The sequence below is a fragment of the Pyrgilauda ruficollis genome, unplaced genomic scaffold, assembly GCF_017590135.1.
Source record: "Pyrgilauda ruficollis isolate IOZ18807 unplaced genomic scaffold, ASM1759013v1 scaffold57, whole genome shotgun sequence".
NCBI classification, from domain to species: domain Eukaryota; kingdom Metazoa; phylum Chordata; class Aves; order Passeriformes; family Passeridae; genus Pyrgilauda; species Pyrgilauda ruficollis.
In genome coordinates this window covers 6,886,757-6,909,744 of record NW_024527377.1, presented here as the reverse complement: position 1 = coordinate 6,909,744, position 22,988 = coordinate 6,886,757, and the positions used below count along the sequence as shown (strand labels likewise).

Sequence of the window (22,988 nt, the reverse complement as noted above, 5' to 3'; positions counted from 1 at the left end):
AACCAGAAGCTGCCTGTATAGCTCATGCCAGAATGGGGGTGAGGGATGCAGGCTCATTCTGATGTAGTAAGATGAGCCTGTTAACCTTTACTACTAAAATCCTTGGCTGTTTTTACAAATATTTTTTTTCCCAAAAATGCCATAAATTTTTTCGCATCTTGCCAGTTCACCCAGTTAACCAGAACCACTCGAGGATGGGATTTATCTCAGTTATGTTTGGCTGCTTACAGTTGAGCAAATAGTCTAAGCTTGTCATGTTGGTTCAGTGGAGAAGGGTTGGAGCTTCCAAGGATGGCTCATCCCAACATGAGAGGAGTCTGAAGCACTAGAAATCAATTGCTGCTTGGCACTGCCTTCTGCCTCTGCTGGCTTTTTAGGGCATGGAGAGAATTGGCCTGGACTTTCAGGCTTTGGTCAGCTCAACTGTAAGACAGCTCAGTTTAAGTGAAAGCATTCCATGGAAGTTTGGGGTTTGGTTTTAGTTTTTGTTTTAATTTTTAGGGTTTTTTCCCCCAAATTGATAGAGTGAGCAATTTAGAAAAAAAAAAAAAAAAAAAAAAAAAGGCAGGTTTCTTTTAAAAGTAAGTGAGTTTGTAAACCACATGATTCCAAAGCAGAACCTGAAAACATACTTTTGGAGCTCCCAAACAAGACATCAACCCCTACATGATAATTTCTAAAATGACATGTGGCTTCTGACTTCTGTGGATCTGAATAACTTTTGGAGCATTTGATGCTGGTAGTTTTGGTTTTAATGTTCAACTTGATTTAATATTAATTTTCTTATTTTAAATATGGAGAGCTCCCTACTGTGTGTGCCATTTCCCTCTGTAGCACAGATGGCTCTCAGACAGATATTACTCTCCTTCTGTGCTCTTTTTTAGTCCCGTGCCCTAAACAAAGAACTGGATCAAAGTCTGGGGTTTTTTTGGTAGGGCCTTACTACAATGCTGAAACATTTGGTTCCTAGTAAAAATAAGAACAAAATAAGCTTTTTATTAAAAAACCCCAAACGACTGAAATTTATTCCTTAATCCAGGAGATGATTGGACCAAGAGCATAGAGCAGTTGACTGCATGGGGTGCTCACACTTTGCTCATAACCTGTCAAGCCAGGTTATGGTCTTGGTTTTATTTGCCTCTCTAGAGGGGCATTAATGTGCCACAGGCAGAGAAGGATTATCCATGTGCCAGAGCTGTATCTTGGTTGTTGGACACAATCATGTCATCTTTTCTCTGGACCTCTTTTTCCTGGGGGAGTACAATGAATGAGAAGAGGTGATGATCACCATTTTGGTAATGGGGAAGACAATGCTGTAGTTTCTGAGAGCAGCAGAGATTTGAGTTAATCTTGCTCTGAATTAGTGAACTCCTAGATGGCTCTGCTACTAATTTCAGGGACCACATTTTAAATCCAGTCCAGAATCCTGAAAAAGCAAAAATGGTCTAGAGCCTGGAAAGTGCAGCACTGACCTGCCCCAACCTTTGTGCCAAGAGGATCAGAATCCCCTGCCCCAATAAAAAGAAAGTCAAGTTTATCTACTTATTTCTGTGTAAATCCACACCTGAAGAAGCCCTCTCAGTGAAGGCAGACTGGAAGTGATGGTTAGATGGTTTTCTTTGGTACATCATTTTTGAGTGCTTTCATAATTTTGAAGAAAAGATCTAGCATCCTTTAAAAGCCAAGATTTGCATTCCTACGGGAATCAGTTACACCTCCACAAAATGAACAGAAAATTAAAACAGCAGCACAAGGTGTTTTTCCAGTGTAGAGATGTCAGCTGGGGACTGGAGTATTTAAAACCTTGGACTTGTGCTGTGCCATGTTCACACGTGTAATCATGTGTCTTTTATGGATCTGATTTGCTGGAAACTGTCATGACCCCAGAATTCATCTGAGCACACGTGGGTGTCCTGCTGCTGTAGGCTGGAGTTATTGCATTACACCAGGGCTGATGCTTGTACTAGGAAGCAAGTGCCTGCCATGTATGAAAACAGGAATAATGCTGTTACAAGTATGCTTGTAAATATTGTGGTCACTGCCTTTTGTGTGGGTTACATCAAGATTGTATTCAAACACTGACAGGTTAATTACATGTTTCAAAGCTTTTTTACTGTGATCTGAGAGGAAAGTGTTATTAAAGAAGTGTTCAGCATCTAACAGTGCTTGTTTTCTCTTTCTCCTCCCTTCCCAATGTTTTCTCTAGCTGATTACTCCACATGCCATCCGTGTACAGACGCCTCCCCGACACATCCCAGGGGTTGTAGAAGTCACATTGTCCTACAAGTCTAAGCAGTTTTGCAAGGGAACGCCTGGAAGATTCATTTACACAGGTATGGATGCTTTAAATGTAAGGGGGAAAAATAGGGCAGGCAATATATCACCCTTGCTAGGGCTTCTGTTTTTGTCATTAAAAGCTGTGCTGCATCTTATTATTCTGGCTGAGGACGTCACTGAAGGCACCAGTCTGAGGTTGGAGTCAGAGCTGGGGACTGTAGGGATGAATCTGAAAGCACACCAGGGTGGGATTTTTGTTTGCTTGTTTGTCCTTGTGTTGGGACATCTCTTTACCCAGGAGGGGAGAGGAAGGAGGGAAGCAGATACTCCAGCACTTAACCAAACAGAGGAGGAGTGCAAGCACAAGGAGCCAGACACACAGACCTGCCTTGAGAAAGATCCTGCTAAACATCTCCATCTCATGCTGTCCAGCAGGTGTTGCAAGGGTTCAAAGCCTGTTTGCCAGCCCATCTCACCATAACTCACTTGTCTCTGGCTTCCAGGGAGCTCAAGTAGCTCTCAGCCCAGTCAGTGCTGCAGACACAGCAACTTGCAGTGTGCTTTGGGGTGGTCTCCTGCACTGGAGACCACTAAGTTGAGTGATTTGGCCTCAAAAAAACTAACAAAAAAACCCCCCAAAACACTCTGGAACATTGCAGGTGCTGTCAGTGTCAAAGCACTCTCAGTAGTTATAAGGATGGCCTAGGATATAAACCTAGTAGCAGCCTCACTTTTTAAAAAGGATGTGAGTTGTTGATTCCTCTGAAGGTGTGTGCTACAGGAATTAACAGCTTTGCCCTGGTTTTGGTGTGCATTTCATGCACTTGTTGTTGTTCACATCTACAGACATGACTATGCTGGAGCTGTTTGCCTGAACTGTGGTTCAGCACAACCCAGTACAATTCATTTCCTCATCCTCAATTGCCCCTGGAACTTTAGGATATATCATAAATATTTGTGACTAAGCCATTATGAGTTCCACTGGGCTCACACATTGCTCCAACTCTCAGTGTACACACATGGACTCGAGGCAGAGGAGAGAATTCTGTGCTCCAGCTGGGCAGGAAACTCTCATTTGAATTTTGTTAACACTAAGCAAGTCGAACAAAGGTGCCTTATGATTCTTTCTTGTCTTTTTCAAATACCCTCTCCTGCAGATGAGATTATGCACTGGATTTTTTTTTAAACTGGCTCTTAAAATGCTCACATATTGCCCTGCTGGCTGAGCAGCAGGCATTGTGGAGGCTGTGTGTGTTTATTTGGGAGCATTATGATTTCAGCAACGTGTGGGAAATCCATATATTGGACAATAACACACCATATCAAAAAATTAATTAGAGTTTTGAATGTGTTGGAACAAAAGGAATAGCAAAGGTCAAATTTATGGCTGGTGCAAATTGATGGTGTGAACCATGACAGGAGGGTGTTGCCCAGAGCTGTGGGCTGTTTGAGGTGAATCCTTTCCCTCCTCTCTTTCTTGCAAGAAGTTGTGCTGTCCTGTCTTTTGTCACCCCACTGGGGTGGCTGCCCCTGGGGCTGGTGAGATGGCAGATGTGGATATGGAAGGGAAACAAAAGGGAAAACCTGCTCCCCTTAATTTTGCAAAGAAATTTTTGATGACTTCTTTAAATGTAAAAATGGGCTGGACCCATTTTGGGGTTGCTTTTCAGATCATCATTAATTAGATTTCCAGCAAAAAGGAGGGCAGCAGTTTAGCTTGTCTGCCCAAAAGCAGATGGCTGAATGTGGAAATAAAGTGTCCCAGTAGGGAGAGTGTTTCCATGTATCCATTTTATTGTTGGTGTTTAAAACACGGCATTTTTCATCAGTAAATGTAAGTTATGAAATACTGAACAATAATGATAAAATCAAAGGTGATCCAGTCCATGGATAATTCTCTCTTGCAGTTACTTACAGAGTTACAATAGATACAGAAAAGGTGTTGTGACTGAAATCCTACCTCACACAATTTGCATTTTCCTTTGAGACCCAGCCTGAACTTAAATGTAGCTTTTTAAAAAGGACTAAATGAAACTAAAATAAAAACAATTAATGCATCCTGACCTTCAGAAGTGCCTTCCAGCCCTTTAAACAAAATGCAGGTTCAGTACATGCCTGACGATTAGTTTTAGTTAATTGAAAATTATAGGATTGACCCAAGAGGAAAATTTTGTTTGCACTCCAATCACTTTTACAAATTAAGGAAAATTACCACAATTTTGTTTAGCTAAGGTTTCACACTGAGTTCACGAAATTAGCTCAGCCATCCCAACAAAGTCAGCACTTTGTTAGTGAGCACTAGAAAAAAACTAATAGTCTATGGTGTGTACAAACGAAGCATAGAAAAAGCTATGATGCTTTAGAGAACTAGGCCAAGTGGTTTTAATTAGGATTATTGGTTCATTGTAAGTTTTGAAGAACAATCAAACTAGCAGATTAGCTGTTTCTTTTAAAGCTAGAATTTCTTGCCATTCATTTTTCCCATGAGAACTTGTTTTAACTCCCACATAGCACTATTTTTTTTCTTTTTTTTTCTTTTTTTTTTCTTTTTTTTTCTTTCTTTTTTTTTTTTTTTTTTTAACAAGGCCTGCAGGAAATGGACCAATTGGAAGTTGGGATACAGTAACATTCCCCAGCATCACTCCAGCCGATGGGAGTTTTTCACAATGTTCTTCAGTGAACTCAGTGTTCTGGAACATATTACAAAACCACAGAGGCCAAATGTTTTCTCAGAGGAGTTTGGCCTCTGTTTTTGGCCGAAAACATTTCAGCATCACTTGCTGCTTATTTACCCTGCTATTAGGAACAAGGAAAGGGGAGAGCAGAAAAAGCAGGGGGGGAGAAGCAAAAGAGAGGGTGTGTGAGAGAGAGAGAACAAGACCTGGGGTTTGTGGGCGGTGCAGGAGTTGATCAAGCGTAGTTTCCTTTCTGGTGAGAATGTCCCTGCTCGTTAATGGTCCCATTTTGTGGTCAGGTCTCATTTAGAAGAAATTATTTTTAATCAGTGTTCAACAAAATATCCCCTCAAGCCACCTGGCTGTAAACTGTTTTTTTCTTACTGTTAAGTAGTTAAGTTCTCAGAAGAAAATACCCAGTGACCCATTAATTTTAGCCTTTTTTTCCTCTTTAACTGCAAATAACTCAGTAACATGATCCCTAAGTAACCCATGTGCCATCTAGGAATCAAGGTCACATATATACAGAAAAATCCCAGCTTTTGTGCATATTTCTGAAAGAAATAAAGCAGTCTCACCCTGTGCTTACAAGAAAACATAAGTTTTTTATTTTCCATCTGCAGAGTGAGCCATTAGCATGCACTTAGAGAGCAATTATTTCTTAGATTTTAAGCTTTGACATTCCTGAGAGAATGTTATTAGAAATACAGAAGTCTGAACACACCTTGGATGTGTGTTCATTTTGGAATAATATTAAAAATCCATATTACACACAGAAATACCCAGACATGCACTGTTCATCTCCAAGTCTCTTCTGGCACTGAAGAGCACTGAATGAATTCAGCTTTGTGTCACAACTTGGGAGTCAAGTATGTGTCACTACCATTATTTTAGGACTGGAGAAACTGAGATAAAGGAAGAGATTAGAGGTACAAATCCATAGGTAGTTTGGGAAGGTGACTCAGGGCATATATGGTCGACTTAAATAAAAAATGAGAGTTGGCACAAATTTGTGATACCCAGACAGGCCTTTGAGATTTTGTTTGGGTTTGTTTTAATTTAAAAAAATGGATGCACCATGGACAACATGAATTTCACAGATGACTTTTGCAGTGGTACTAAGCTGCAAGGTTTGAGTGGGGCTGCATGTCTGTAAGTGAGATGAGGATTTATCTCACTGCATATTGGAAAGGACATATGGAGGGGCCATAAAAATGCATTATGCTGTGTCTTCTACCACCTGCTCAGTTTAAGATTTTGTGCTTTTTTTCCCAAAACAGAGCAAAGGACTTCCTAGAGGCCAGAAGTACAGAGCTGTGTCACTGAGGTTGTGTGCAACATGAGTTAATTCAGATTCTTGGCTGAGCAGTACCCCAAACACTGCTCCTCCTTTTGGAAATAGGTTACATGCTTGGGTACAGGTTGGAATTTAGGGACCATTTTAATTGACATTAGGCTTGCAGGGAGGCTGTGGGCTGAACCCTTTGTGTGCTGACAGGGCTCCAAGAGGAGCAGGCAAGTCCCCCCTGGTCCATTTGGGGTTTGTTGTGAGCTCTGGGGTGGGATTACTGCAGGTGGGAATGGCTGGATGATGTAGGCACACAGGGCTGGGAATAACGCCCAGGCTGAGCTCTGAATTGGTCCATTTGGGGTTTGTTGTGAGCTCTGGGGTGGGATTACTGCAGGTAATATTCCCAGGGCTGGGAATAACACCCAGGCTGAGCTCTGATCCTGCAGGGTAACCGTGGCAAAGGCTGAGCAGGACAGAGTGGACACTGCCAGGAGTGACCAGTGTTCGTGTTACACTGTTAGGCCACTGTGTGTGGGGAGATGTGGAAATCCTGGAGCTGTGAAGGTCAGGGTATTCACAGAATTTCTGGGAAACTGCGTCTGTCTCTGAAATGTCACAGGGCTTCTCAGGGAGCTTTCCACTCCCCTTCAAAGAAGAAATGGTCTCTTGGAAAATTCTTCTGAAAACATTTGAGTCTGTGTACAAAGAGGAAGGGCCTTGCAGATCACAGATGATTTGGGTAACATTTCCAAAATCTCTGTTTTAGGTGATTTAATTTTCAGATTTTTAATTTTAGGCGTTTGTATTTACAGAAGCACAGGAGTAGTTGTCTTCTGAGAATCATTCTCTTTTCATTTTTTGAAGTCAAATTTACTTCAAGAGTAAGAGCCCAAAACTACCTGTTACTATCTAAAACTTCAGTCCATGGTCTGGAAGCAGAGGTTGGAGTCACTTACAGAGATCTGATCAGAACTGGAACCACTTAAAAGCTGATCTTGAGTGCCTTAAGTTTCCAACCTGGTAAATTTCAGTGATTTCCTTTGCTAGGAAAATTTTTTCTTTTCAATAAAGCACCTATAACTGTGCAAAGTTCAAAAGGAACATAATCAATGAAACAATCAGTTTTCAGAATGGAGAGTTCTGGAGTTTGTAGACTAAAGAAAAAAACATTAAAAAAATAAAAAAAGAGAAAAAGGAAGGAAAAAGAAGTGGTGATAAGAGACATACTGACTGTCAAGAAGTTCCTGTAGCCCCACTGGAACTTTTCTTGATCCTTGCAGACTGGAGTTTGACCCTTACACCAGCTAACCTTGGCCATGGCTATGTGGCTGTTAGTTCCTGGAAAATGGTAAAACCTAGTGGCAGTTATTCTGAAAATCAGTAATCCACAGCCTCATTAGTTTTACAATGCCTCATTCATGTGTGTTTATTATTAAATCATGAGCACTTAAATAACTGATTAGTATAAATCAGGAGAGAAGGCCACCATCAACAGAACAATAAAAATAAAGGAAAAAATCCAGCATGTCTGATGCTGTCTCAGGTTTTATCCTGATGTGTTTATAAAATTCTTCAGTCTCAAAGATATGAGGATCATTAAGCTGAAATGAAATACAGAGCACATCACTTCTCCAGAAGAGTGACCAGCTATGAGATCTGGTAGCTAGCAAATGAATGCCATTTGTTTTTAACAGCAGTTTTTATCTGCCTTTCACTAGTAAATATTAATAGTGGTGGCAGAATAAAAAGTATCAGATGTCTTGAAGTTAAATAGTCAGAAAGTGTTGCAGAAGAACAGAAAAAAAAATACTTCAATGCAAAGAAATATAAAAAGTTTAAAGTAAGAGCTGTCTGTGAAGAGCAGGAGAGCCCTGTGCTGCAGGTTACCCTGTGCTTTGGATGCTCCACAGAAAATCTGTTCCTCATCTGAGAGAGGCTCTATGGAGGAGAGACAGTAAATCCTTTCTCTAGAGCACAATCAAGTAAGGATGAATGAAAACAAATCTTTGTAAATGTAAACTTTTACCAGGGAATTTAATTAATTCCTCTAGAAACAAGCAAAAAAAAACCCCAAAAAACAATCCTTCTAACAGCTATTTAAAAAATATCCTAATGCAGATTTCACGGGGTTCCCCCTTTATCTCACTGTGCCAAGTGTTCCTTCCCAAGTGGAGCTTGCCATGGGGACTCCATGGTGTTTGTCAGTCCCTGAAGGGCTCGTGGCAGGGAAAACAAGGCTGGGGTTGGGTTGGTGCAGTCTCTGCCTCCAAGCCCCCCATCAGTGATGTGATCTGGGTGTTACCAGCCCTTGAGAAGAGCTGCCCTCAGGAAATCTCTGTTTGAGTTTAAGCTAGAAGCTGCCCCTTTGTATGTTCCAGTCCATTAACTGAGTCAGTCACCTGCCCTGCCTGGAAACTTTGAGGGGGGGGAAAAAATGCCTGCAATTGTTTTGGAACAAGGTTTTCTAGATGAAATAATTTTAGTGTTTGTTATTTGGGTGGTGGTTTGGGGTGTTAATGTTGTTACCAAAATATTTGTTTTGAAGCTTGTAAGGACATGCCCAGTGGAGTGAAGTGTGGAGAGTTATCAGGGTGGAATATTGGCAATATTAGGGTGGTTGCAGAAAGTCAGGAAAGGAAGATGGGAGGAATCCCACTTGATTGCAGAGAGGGAATGGTGGAAATAATCTGGAAAATCCCTATTCTATGCTAATAGGAACAGAATCCTCATATCTTCGGTATTCCTTAAACACTGATAGCACCATAACACACTGAAAAAACAACCACTGAAAGTGTGCAGGGTACCTGTAGGACAGCTTCAAAATGAAAGCAATTACAGCAACCGTCAGAATAAAGCTGGCTGTGAAGGAAACATATTATTTTGCATATTTTATGTATACACTTTCTAAGAAATATGACCTTTATTTTCTAGTTAGAGGGAAGTGCAATCAGACTCTACGCAGCAAAGGGTAGCTGGATCATTAAAAAGAATATTTTCTCTGATATTAGAAGTCTAAATGGGCACCAGTCCTTATTCACAACCTTGGCTGTTTCTGTCTGCCCTGAGTTAATAAGTGATAAGGCCAAAAGAGAAATAAATCACTGAAGTCCCTGTCCAAAGAAAACATATTGACTACAGCCAAGCAAATAACAGCCCATAACCAATGGTCCCATTCATCATTCATGTAATAGGGATATAAAGTATTTTCTACCTATGAAACCATGGAGTAGGAAAAAGCCTGATAAGCCCCCAATCTAAACTATGTGATTTGATTATTAGAGGACATGAACTGTTTGTCACATACCTTTAATCTTTAAGATGTGTTGCCATTTCTAAACTATAAATTTGTGGTAAAGGATTAGAAAGCTATTAACAATAAAGGTATAAAATAGACTTTATAAAGATTCCTGCAATTGTCATGCAACCCTGTAGACCCTTGGAACCTTAGCCCATTGAATATGATATAACATTGTTATCTGACCTTCAGAGCCAATAAACCATTTTTTGCTTTTTAAATTCCAGACTTCATGATAAATTAACCCTCTGGATTCACAAAATAAGCCTTGTAAATTCTTTTCTTTATCCCCACCCCAATACCTTTAAATTTTCATACCCTTGCTTCAAAACTCTTTTTCCAGACTGAAATTGTTAGTCTTTTTTTATTATCCTTTTAGCTCATGTCACTTGATGAGATATTTTTCCCCCTTTTTTTTTTTTTTTTTTTTTTTTTAAATAAAACAGGGAGCTGAGATGAATTTCTAAAAAGTCTGCATTGTACTTTTTTTTCTATAGGGGGCTTCACTGCCTTTAATGTGTGGGTATCCAGGTTAGACACACACCACAGAAATGGGCAGTTTAGAGTGGCAGCAGAGGCTGAACTGATCATTTTCATGTATTTTGATGCTCTGCCCTAAGAAGAGGGACAAGGCACTGTCTCTGTGCTGCTCCAGAAAGCAGAATCCTCAACTACTTGTTGCCACTGACATGATTAATAGACTGGGAATTCTGTGTTCCTCATGGGAATGCGAGTACTTAACTCATCCTTCCTGTTCTTCTCGGGGGGTGCAGCATGTTTTGGTTTCTGCTGGAAATGTGGGCAGGATTTGCTGTGGTTGAAGAGTGGCCAGGCTCTCAGAGGTGCCCACGCTGGCTCTGGAGAGGGCATCAGGACCTGAATGTAGTGCACAGCTGCCTGAGGAATGTTCTCACACAGCACTGCCTGCTGAATAATCTCCTTAAGATGTGCTTAAGATCCTTTGAGGTGCTCGTTAGTGAGGGCTCGTTTTGCTGAGGCATTTTGTTTCACAAGTGCCCAGCTCTGGGATGTGCAGCATCGTTCCCCTGAGGCAGGACTTGGGCAGCCTCGTTCCTTCTGCTTGTACCAGCATCCCTACACAGCCAGCAGTGCTTATCTAGCCTGGTTAGAGCTTCTGACAGCAGTGACTACAGAGAAGATGTGCCTCAATATAGCCCATGTCTACAGATTCAGGCTTTTTTTGTTAATATATAGATAAAAGGAAAATCTTGTACTTGTAGCCTTTCATCTCAGTGGATGCAAGAGCAATTTATTGCATGGAGTGTGAAGTTCTTTGTATTTTCTGCTATCTTGCAAGAACTCACACAGACTCTTCTGCTTAGTTATGAAGATATCAAGTGCATAAGTGATGTGGTGTGCCCTGGTGATTGGATAGAGATGTTGGGAACAGTTTAATCACACTGTGACAAAACTCAATCGTGGCAGCTTCTCAGGCTGCCCCAAAACTCTGCAGATTTGCCTCCTGGCACAGGTTACAGTGTCCATCCTTGCTTTATTAAAAGTTATTTTGAGCACTTTTGTATGAAACTTTGCAGTGCAGACAGGCCCTGTGGGCTGCAGAGCTGCTGTGCTGGTGACACCACAGGAGCCAACTCGGAAAGGAGTTGTACCCACGGTGTTTTAAATTATGTGAGACATGTGGCAGTGGGCCACATTTATTTCATGATAATGGCTGGCTAATGTCTCAGAGAAAGCAGAATTTCCTTGAAGATTCAATCTGCACAAAAGTTTCAGCAATCTCAACGAGCTTCCCCAGGATCTCCTGGCAGGTCACTGTCATCGCCCAGCTGCTGCTGTTGCTGAGGGACAGCACTGTGGTGCTAAAACTGCTACATTTTCTTCTTTAATTTAAAAAAAAATCTCAAGCTCGATTGTTTAAGGTCTGCATCTAACTGTATAACCTTCACTGAAAGGAATTTTGCCATTGGATGTTGCCCCTGGTCTGTTGTGAGCAGTTAATTGAGAAGTATAAAACCATCATGCCTTAATCCTGCCAAGCCAAGTGTATGCAGATGTTTTATTCCACAAGAAGTGATTTGATATATTAGAACACCAACATATTAGAATGATATAAATTAGGCTCTGCTTTTGCAGCTATTTTGAAGGAACTTCTTCCATTCCATACCAATCTTGGTCCCCAAGGACCAGGGAGTTCATGGCAGTTTACACCTTGGGGAGATAAGTGTGAGCCATCCAGGCAGTGTCATAAAAAAATCCAGGCAGTGTCTGGATTTGGCAGCTGCTTTGGCAGCTGTAGTCTTGCACAGTTTGCCCTAAAGTATTTGCATGGCCATACCTACTGTTGTTTCATCTCTCAATGTCTTTAACTTCTGTCTTCTCCCTTCCCTCCCAAATATGATTTTACTTCTTTTTCCTGTTGCCATAAATTGTGGTTAACCTCGGTGCTTGAAGAGTTGTGGACTTCAACTGCTGTTGGATAGCACCAGGTGCCAGCATTGGTGGTTAAAGAAAGGAAAACCCACACCCAGCAGACAGAGAGTTAATAAAAAACCATCCAAATCACACACAAGCAACAAATCTAAAACAACCCAACCAAAAAAACACAGAGAGAAACCTCACACAAGCAGCTAAATATGGCATTTTTTAGGACCCCATGGGACAGAAAACACATATGGCATTTAAGATATTGTAACAGCCATCTAGTAAAAATACAAGTTTGTTAAAATAGGAATTGGTGCCAAACTCTCAATTTTAAATCTGTGAAAATTACAGAGCAAAACTGGGATACTTATGAAAAATTGTGAAATTCAATGTCCCTTTTTACTACTGCAGCATCTTCAGGGTGGGTTTTATCCCTTTTCAACATCATCAGGCCCTTTTATAGCTTATAAAAGTGTAGTGAACCCCTTGGAGCTCTGGGCCTGATACCCCCTGGACTGTCAGATGTCATTTAAGATGTGGGGAAATCATCAGGAAACTTCCCTCTGTCCTCTGCCTGCACATGGGCTCTGAACTTCTCAAATAAGAACTTGTTTGGCTGAAGCTGAGTGAGAAGCATTTCACCCTCAGTGCCCCTCGTGACAGCTGCTGTGTAGGAAAGTAAATATTACCACAAATATTGCAATGCCTGATAGTTTCTGAAATACATCTACTTATTGTCCCCTTTTTCTTTTGTTCTGCTTTTTTTTCTCCTATCTTATACCCAATTCTCAGCTTTCAGTGGGATAGTTTCTGTAAAAGGCTACAACTCATCAAATAAAAATACATAGTTTGTGTGCTCAGGCAGTTTCAGCAGCAAGCTTATATTTGTAAAAATGAAAGGCAAGATTTTGCTGCCAGAAGTGACCATGAATTCACACTGAAAGGTCACTTCTGCTAGGGAAATATTTTTTCCAAATGTAGATCTCTGACTATTTTCATCACTCCAAAAAGAATTCTCCCTAAAGTTCACAGGCATGTTGTGCACAGCTACTAGAAATAGCCATGACATTGCTGTTCCAAAACATCAGGTCTTCAAGTGGCCATCATACTGACAAACAGTAATATTTTTTTTCTACAGGTTTTAATTTTGAGGTACTTTTTGTTCCCTTAAATCCTGCATTGAACTGTCAGTTATGTTCATATGTCAGCATGTCAGTTATTTAAAAGGATGAGAGTGAGCCATGCCTCACCTCTTTGCCTGAGACTGGATTTTCCCTGGGTGTTTCTGTCAGCTCAGGGGCTGTTATGGATAGAGGAGCTCCCAGCACAGGTCTGCCTGGCCAGGGACAGGAACAAGAACCTGCACCAGCTATCTTTTGTTCTAGGATGAAGAATTTAGTTCAGATTTCCCAAAGACAAGGCCAAGCCTGCGCCTCCTTTCTTCACCAAAACTGTTCATCCTCGCATCGCTTGCAAGTTCTGTTAAAAGGACAAATGAACACTCTTTAAACTGGGGCCTAAGGGAAAGGATGGAAATGACCCCCCTCCCCTCTCCAATTTCCCCCATTAGACTTTTTTTCACAGATGTTCATGCTGATTAGAGCTGGGAAATAAGGGTATTTCTGTGGACCATGAATATTCATTTGTGTTTTGGCAGTGAATTTCCTTCAGTTTCCCTGTAGTGTTTTGCTCCCTGTGAATGTCTGAACAAGTAAGTTTGCTGAAACAATCCCTTCTGAGAAAAAACTCAGAGTGTGCTATAGAAAGTGAATTTTCTGTGGTGTTTTCCTGGACAAAAAGTATGTAAAACTCACTGTTGGTTGTTAAGAAATTTTACTGAAAAGCAACCAAGACACAGGTGAGGTGATGCCTTTGCTGAACACATAAATGGAGAATTTAAGTTAAAAAATTGTAACAATCCATTCTGTAATCATCTATCTATAAGGATAAGGTTAGTCAGAAAAAAACTGTTTGAGAAATACTTTAATTAAACAGAATAATTGAAGAAAAATATCTATTTGGATAGTTGCTGACTGGGAATAATTAGTGGTGAATTATTTGCCCCACTGTAGTACTAATGCCCAGTCCAAAGCTGGACTTGCTCCTTGAGGGGTCTGTGATGCCTAATTAGACCAAATGGATCTGAGCAGAAATCTATACAATTTACAGCAGAAAATCCCAGGGATTTTTTTTTTAATTATTTTTCCTTTTAAAAATTTTAAAGTGTTATAAAACATTGAATGGAGATTACTGTACCTCCTACTGCTCGATCTTGTAATCCTGCACTAAATGTCAGGATAGAAATTGCAGCTGAAGTGTAGGGAAGAGCCAGGATCCTGCACTGCAGTCCATGAGCAGCCAGGCCAGGCAGACTGCATGCAGGAATTTGGCGGAATTCCTCCAGCTCCAGCGGGAATCTTCATTTTTCCTTTCAAATTGTACCATTTCGGTCCTTGGGTTCACCCAAAATTGTCCTTATTTTTTGTGTAGCAACTCAATACTTACCCAGCGTGATCTGTGGAATAATGTACACAATTTTACAATAACTATGTAATTAACTCACTTTGCTACTCCCCTCTCCAGGGAAACTCATGCTTCTATTAATGCTATTAGGAAGGTCCTATGCACAGAACAAAGAAAGTGGTGCAGCAGATGAGTTAACATGATTTGATTTGCAGATGCTTTAAACACTTAGCAGGAGACAGCTACGGAAGCTAATTAAATCACTCTAAGGTGCACAGGATTATCTGCTTTGTAAGAAACAATTTCAGTGAATTATGGTCGCCCTTTAGCTGAGGGGAAGTAAAAAGCATATTTGTTTGGAATTAAATTTCCCACGCAAAGTGCCCATCAGGCCTCTCCTTCCCCGGATTTCTAAAATAGCCTTCTTTTGGAGCCAGTATTTTCTAGGAACCTGGATTTTCATTTTGTAAGCGTGGTGCTGCTTCCAACTTTCTTACGTAAAAATTTTCCTACTTAGCTATTGATTAGGATCTGCCTTTAAGCAGTGTCTGGAGTAAAAAATCGTGTTGGTACATTCACTACCTCTCAGATACTGCATCTTATTTAGTGTACCGGAATTCCCAGTTTAAAGTAATCACAAAATTTATGGAGAAACGGATAAAAAAGGTTGTAAAATATCGATTTGGGGAAAATAATAACACAACTCATCTATAATAAGAAGAAAAATGAAGCAATAATTCAGGTGTATTGAACGGGTTGCTGCTGGAAGTATTGATCCGGTGCTTTAGTGTGCAACACCGCACCTAACACTGCAATGAAAGAACAGCACTGCATTCCCCTGCTCATTATTTCCCAGACACTATTGCTTGTTACACAGGTCCCACAGAGCCTGGAGTGCCAGCAGGGAAAGAGAGGAACCCCCCAAATAACCGCAAACCTGTAATATCCTAATGTCACAGCAACCCCCTGGAACAACACGCAGACATTGTGCGCCCATGCTCCTCTTGAGGCAAGCCTGGAGTTTGGCTTTGCTTGTTTTGCTCTTTGCTGTATCTCATACTGCCCATGGTCTGTATAAATGGTGCCTTTCTGCTGCCTTTTGATAGCACATAATCAGCACTGGTATCACTGAGGAAACACGCTTCCCTTAAATATTGACTTGCAGGATCCTCGTGTAAAAATTCCCGATATCGTTGCAGCGTTTCCTTACTGTGGCAATAAGCAAAAGTCGAAAATAGGACAACAAAGGTCAGTGGAATTTTAAAATAAGCACCCCGACATTTCCACAGCATTAAACACCATCATGCAACATTGCATTTCTGTTTATCTGCTGACATCTGCAAAGGTACCACACTTGATTGTTTGGCATAAATAATTTAGCAGCGAGAATTTCATAATGAGCACAGATAAGATTTACCTATAAAATGAAAAAGAAGGAAATAATTAAGGAGAAATTGTGTGAGATTAAAAAAATGCAGTGAAGTCCTGTAGGAGGACAACATTTTAGCACTTGTGGAGGCAAAGGTGCATCCTGCTCTGTGAGGAAGCTGCAAACTTACTGCATCCCATGATCATTATCTAGAAATAGGAGCCAGACCAGATGATAAAGTTCTGAACAGATCAGATCCTGCAAATTTCAGCTAACATTGATCTGCAGGATTTGCTCTGGATCCTCAGCATTGTTGAGTTTGTCCTTTTTTCCCCTTTAATCCATATAGCGAGGGGGGCAGAGTGAAGCAGACACTTCTGCTCAAGGAATGGGGGGAAGGGAGAAAAAATGAGAGGAAGAAAATAATCTATGGCTGATGCAGAGGCCAAAGGAAATTGCTTTCTGTGAGCTGCAGGGCCCTGCAGTAGGAGTTGAGGCACTGATGGCCGTGGTGCCTCTCCCAAAGCTCTCCCTCCATCCCTGTTTTCCCTGGCCTGAGGATGAGCTGTGGCCAAAGCCCTGGCAGCTTTCAGATCCTTTCATTTGCATGCGGCAAGCAGAAAACGTGCAATTGTTTTTGTAACCTAAATAACATCTCTAGTTTAGAAGACCTGGGGGAAAAATCCTTGTCAGGCTGAGCTGGCATGATGATAAATGAGTGAGGTGTGTGTTCTGGCTCTGTGGGGACACGTGGGGTGAAGAAAACCCTCTTCTCTGGCACCCTTGGCATCTCCAGTCAGGAAGGGACAGTTGCAATGGGGACATGCTGCTGTTGCCTCTGGAAGGAGGTAGGACCTGGCATTTCCATTCACTGGAAGAATTCTTTTCTTGTGAGTTGAGGTATTGGGGCTGTAGCATCTTTTTAAGGCACTGGCAATGCCTGTGGGGTTTTTCTGCCTTTGGTGATTCCAGTCATAGGACATGTGGTAATTACACGTCCTCTGAACACAGAGAGAGACATGGTTCTCCATGGAAAATCCTGGGAAGCTCTGTAGAAGCTGTAAGAAACTTAGAAGAAATTAATTCAAACAATTATTATCTCCCTTTCTGTAACCATTGTTTATAGATATAGTTCTCCAGAGTATACCATTCATAATTCACCAACAGTGTGAGAGAAAATTCCTAAAAGCCAATCAAGTCTTAAATCCACCACTGTTTCTATAAAAACTATAGATTTCTAATAACAAAGTGCCTTTTCATGCCTTCTGATTATAGAGTCTCTGTATCACTTTCAGCTGTCCCCAGTACCCCTTCAGTGATAAGGACAGACAGTAAAATGTGTGTTAAATCTAACTCAGGAAACAACCATGGCATGGGGTGTCAGCAGAGCAGTTCATCAGTACACGTGTGTGTTTTTAGAAAACAGTTTGAGGTTTACAGTTATTGCCCAATCAGTTTTCTTAGAGAAAAAAAAAGATTCCTAGGGATTTGTGTAATAAAGTCTAAAGCTGCATGAAATTCATCACAGATATTTTCTCAAATTTCTGCAGTAATTCCCTAGTAACTTTTGTCCCTTTAGATTTTGCAAATTTGATAATTTGAATTTTTATGGAACATGGGGGTTTTTTTCCCCCTGAAGTGCTAGTTACAGTGCCAGATTTTTTTTTTCTTAGGGAAATTGATTTTTTTCACATACACTTTGATAATTAAAATTTCTTTTGCACTAAAATTCATTAAAATGTGTCTCTTTTGTTTATTTCCTATTTTTTTTCCATAAGCTCTGAGTATTTTTAAACATTTTAAAGAAAACTGATAAAGGCTTTATATTTACATACATTACTCCATAATTTTCACTGTATTTTTTGGTTTAAAAGATGTCATTCAATTGATATGCTTTAGGATTCAAGAGCATCCTTACATAGAAGCAGCCAAACAACTTGGAAGTCAAGGAAGCTCTTTAGGTTACTTAAGTGCTTGATTAAATTAGGAATCTTATTGTCAACCCCTGCACATTTTCATGGGATTATTCTAAGATTCACAATACCTCCCGTCTTTACAGTAAGTTTTGCCTGCCTGACTACAGGCATTTAGGGGATTGTCCATCTTGTATTTTAATCTCCACCCCCCATTTCAGAGCTGTGCTGACCAATAGGTTTGGTTTGCCCTGGGTCCCCTCCCTGTGCATCCTGAGTTAAGCCCCCTCATTTCTCTGCTGGCAGCGATCCTCTCACAACATTTGCTTGATGCTGTCCTTACCTCTTCCAGGGCATCTTCCACCTCAAAGACCTCTCTTGGACCATTGCTGCTGAAGGGAATCTGGGTCACCTTCAGCATGATTTAAGATCCTCATCAGTGTTTTGTAGTTGTAGGTGAGGGTAACGTGGGTAAAGCCACACATTGGTTTGAACCCCATGTGCTTCTTGGGCAAAATCAATCTCTGTCTCCTCTTGGCTTTCATTTCTGCTCTTGTTTTGGTAGTTGCCCAAAAGTATTTATCCAGCATTTATCCTGTTTAATATGGCCTGAGCAGGCTGCTTTGCACAGCACTCGGGCAGTTCTGGTATTGCTGGTAAAGGACTTTATGTACACGGAGTTTGCTTGTTAGAGGCTTTCCTGTAACACGTGTCAGCTGCCTGAGTTCTTCTGAGCTCTAGTCTGGTAGAACAGAGGGGAGAAAGGCTGGAGCAGGTATTTTCATGTTAAATTGCTCAGAGCTTATTTAGATAAAGAATTACTCCTTGCTTTTCTTAGTACATTGTACAGCTGCTTTTTTTTGCAGCCATCTTTTTTGCATTTTGAACTTTGTTATTGTGATGATGCTGAAAGACAAAGACACTCCTCTCCCTAATTCACTCCAAAGAATGTACCGTCTCTTTCTATGTTCTTGTTAAAACCCAATTGTGTGCAATTTGTAGGAAATTGAAACCACATTTTTCACTTAACTTTCCAAAATTAAAATTTATGAGGAAAAAGAAGCAATAAAGCAGTTACAATCTGGTCATCTATTATTATCTCTGTGGTTGGAGTAGTTCCACATTTGACGAAAGTGACACCAAAAGTTTATCAAGCTTGTGTGTATCAGTAATTTCACTTCTCTTATTATTTCAAACCACAGGAACTGCTGAAGTTAGTGTTATGCACTTGGAAATTATCTTGGTGAAAAAGGACTTGGGTGATTTATAAAAAAAAAAGCTTTTCTTCTAACTGAGAAACATGGAGCAATATTCATTTTCCTTATTAATTTCAGAATATTGATGTTAAAATAAATGTTACAAATTGTGCTCCTGAAGCTGATTTAACAGAACACCTTGTGAAAAAGCTGGATTTTCCTCTAGATGTATGCAGATCCTATTATTCTTCTGCTTTTGCTTTTGCATTTCCCCTCTACTCTGAGAACAATGGGAATGACAGTCCAACACCAGGAATCTCGACTGCTCCAGCTCTAGAATGTTAGTGGCACTTGCTTTAGTTTTCTCATTTTGCCTTTTTTGTCTCTGAATTAAAATCAAGCCAAATGATGGATGCCCATTACAATCAATTGTTTCAGACAAGCCACCAAAAGTATTGTAGGATTCATTTACATTTAATCAAATTACACTTTATTTGCAATTCAGGGAAATGAGAACTCTGCAGTAAATCAAATATTTCCTCTCCAAGGGCCCCATTCAGCAGAAAATATCCACAATCTTCCAAGCTGGTGCCTCAATGTATGTAGCAAATCTTCCAGTGGGAGGAGAGCTTGTGCCAACAAACTTTCTACTGCAGCCTCTGCGACATTTTTAGGGTTGTGGACACCTCAGTATTTTCCAGTACAAACGCAGACCTTTGAACAACAAATTGTGCAGTGGCTTTAACCAGCTGACAACAGACTTGCACCTCTCTTAGCTCCCTTTCATGGGCCACCAAGAAACAGTTGCAGGTCTTCTGGGGTCCAGGAGTTTTGTTCACCACCGGTTGGAAAATACTGCTTTTCCTCTGTGAAACATGTTATGAAATGGGAAATTAATGACAGTCACTGAATGTCATTTTTTGGAGGTAATCTTACATGTCTCCGAAAGCTTTCAGGATGACTTGGAATAAATTAAGAATACAAATACATTAAAAAAAAAAAAACTTCAAATAGAATAAATTCTACTTGAAGGCAATAGTACAAGGATGGGCAGATACTAATTTCTACTCATTAGTGCCTTTTGAAGTTGAAAAGCTCTATGTGCTTGGAATGGGAGGTTGTCATTGACTGACAGCTCCTTTCCTCTGCAGTTTGCTACTGAAAAACTGTGCCCAACAGGCAACTCTTCTACCCTTGCCCAGCACAGCACAAAGAAAGAAAGTTTGAATTTTGTCCCTTGTGCTTATTTACAGATTCAGTTCACTAAAACTTGAGTGATTGAAGGATCTCAGTCTCCTGATGCCTCAGACAGCTCAAACTGCAGGTCCAAGCACTGGAGAGCAGCAGCTTTTCTTCCAGTGGCAGAAAACCCTCTTTTGAGTCTCAAGCTTCCTTTGTAATTTTGACCTTGTTACTTAAAGTCAGAATTTTAATTGCTTTTAGAGTCCTGAAAGTTCATTTAGGTGCCTGCTGGGATTTTTAAATAGGCATAGGTACCTAAATTTTATGGCTTTGTAGCTGTTTGTTCCCCAGCTCTGAAACTGAGAAATAATTCAGGGCTGCTATAAATTACAGGGGATGTATGATGCCAAATAATGTGGAAAGAGCTCTTATACTGAGGAAACAAACCCCACTGCATGCATAGGTTCACAACAAAGAGAGTGACTTCATTCTTGCTGGTGAAAATACATCTTTGCTGGGGAAATATTCTGAAACTTATGGTCTCCACAGCCATAATCTGATTAAAATACAGAGCTGAAAAAAATTCTGACCAAATCATGTAATATGTTCTTTAATCCAGTGAGATTTGAAAGCCTAAGAAATAATAAATAATGATTTGCTTGCTTAGTAGTTGAATGTCATAAAAGTCAACCCTGAGTACTTTTTCAAGAGTACTTGAAATGAAATTCTGCCATCTGACACTTACACCAGAGTTCAGTGGGTCAGTTTAGCTGATGGTGAATGCTGCCTATAGAATATTATGGGATTTCACTGTACAAGAAGCTTTGAAACAGAGTTGCATTAGTCCCACCTCTCCCTTTCCAATTATTTAATTTCTGAATATTTGAATGTTAAGAAAATTTTTTTTTTCTAGATTTGTTCTAGGTGCCCAGGAGATGGTGTATTTAGTTTCCTTTTATTTGTGTTTCAATACTTCACGTTTTACTTTATATTTGTGATAAAGTACTGAAATGGTAGTTTTTGAAGGGAACTCTGTTATGTTGCTGGTGGGGAAATTGCAGAAGGAAAGGGAACAAAAGGAAATGACAGAGCAGGTGAATCCCATGGGAGTTTTTTCCTTTTCTTTTGCTTGTTCACTTTTTTTTTGTGCAACAAGCAAAATTTGGAAGGAAAAGGTGACATTGCATCTCCCTTTGCTTTTTAGAGAAACATCAACCAGTTTGCATGTCCTAGACTTAAATATCATGCTGTGTCTCTCCCAGCTTCAGTTTGGGTGAGTGAGGGTCCATCTGCTCCAGCAGGATGCACAGAACCTTGTCAGGGTCCATTTGTTACTCCATCAGCTAAAATTCGGGTTTATTTTCAATAACTGTTTTTACCACTGAGTGTGTATCATACTCAGATAAGGAAGAGACCACGCAGAATGTGGAAATCAAGTGAGAAACAGTGAGAAAACCCCACTGGTGGGAATCTCCTCTCTTGAGAGACCTCTAGGGTGTGGTCAGCCCCCCTGGCAGTGCCCAGGCTCTGCAGGGATGGGCACAGCTTCCCCCGGGCACACATGGGCTGGCCAGCATCAACACAGGGCCTTCAGTGCAAAACCAAAGTGATTTCTCTGAAACCCATACATTGGATTTTGCAGTCCCATCCCTTCCCTCTTTGGTGTGGGAAGGTGTCCTGAGAGAAAGGATGGGCTTGGCATGCACAGGGGGCATGTGGGAGGAGGGAAAAATCTTCCCTGGAGCTGGGGTACACTGCCCAGGAGAGCAGGAGGCAGAGATACCCTGGGGCAGTTGTGCTGGAGCAGGTTTGGAGCAGGAGCATCAGTGCATCCTCTGTGCACATTAATTAACTCTGGCAGCCAGGTGCTCAATCCTTCACACAGCCAGGGCCTCCCTGAGTTTGTCTGTTTAAGCTCACTCTTGCATAGTGCTGATGGACCCAGAAGTGTATTTATATCATTGCTTACTGCCTGGAAAGTTGCAAATCAGTTCCTGATAAATATGCCACTTCCAGCAAGATTAATGCTAAATTCCTCCTTTTAGAGCAGCAATTTACAAATTGCTAAATTAGATTTTAACATTCGAATACTCTTTTTTCATGTCACACTTGCAGTATCTTTGTTTTTATCACCTGATGATACTGTTTGTGTTGGTAGTGAACTTTGAGGCGTATTAATACAATACACATAGATTTTGGTGGCAATTTTTTATGACAACAGTTCTTATGAAATCTACTAGAAAAAAAATTGTGCAGAATAATGTAATCCATTACAGGAGGTTTGCTTTTGTTTTGAATTGGATGGAAAGCAGGTATTTATTTTATACAAGAGAAAATAGCAATACTATGCTACTTGGAAGGTATTTTATTAATAACTTCAGAGCTGAGATCTGAATTTTCCTATAGGCTGCCAATAATATCTAGAAAATTAGGAAATAAGTACTAGTGCATGATTATAAACCTGTGTGATGGTATCTGGTTATCCATCATAACTTTACATCTTTCAATCTATTTACTGATCATTTCACAGTCTTTAATCTGTGTATTCCACCTCTGTGTTAATTAGGGAAATTTTAATATTTCCAATTTTGGAAAAAATGATCCAGTTCAAGCACTGGGATGTGGTTACTACTCTGGGGTGCCATCAAACAGCTCAGATGTTTTGCTGTGTATCCCAAACTCAACAGTGACTGCTAAAAAATCATTCATTCCTGCTGTAAATGAAATATTGGGAGAGTTTCATAACAGGACAGTGAGTTTCACGCTGGTTCCTCACTTCCTTGCCTTTTACAGCTTCTTTTTGAGGTATCAGCTTTGTAGGCAAATAGTTGCACCTCAGATATTTTAATTTCCATAATCACTTTCCCTGGTTTACTGAGTATATTCTAGAAGGTAAATTGGGAGGGTGGAAGAGGGGCAGGATG

At 40.5% G+C, this 22,988-nt stretch overlaps 1 protein-coding gene across 5 annotated transcripts in view; it reads left to right on the top strand.

The window, feature by feature from the left end:
- Nucleotides 1–22,988, top strand: part of EBF1 (EBF transcription factor 1) — a 269,259-nt gene that overhangs the window by 205,314 nt on the left and 40,957 nt on the right. For all 5 annotated transcript variants that reach the window (XM_041482008.1, XM_041482007.1, XM_041482006.1 and 2 more), the window contains exon 10: nt 2,207–2,333. In XM_041482008.1, the coding sequence (XP_041337942.1) occupies nt 2,207–2,333 (127 nt within the window). The remainder of the gene's footprint in view (nt 1–2,206; nt 2,334–22,988) is intronic.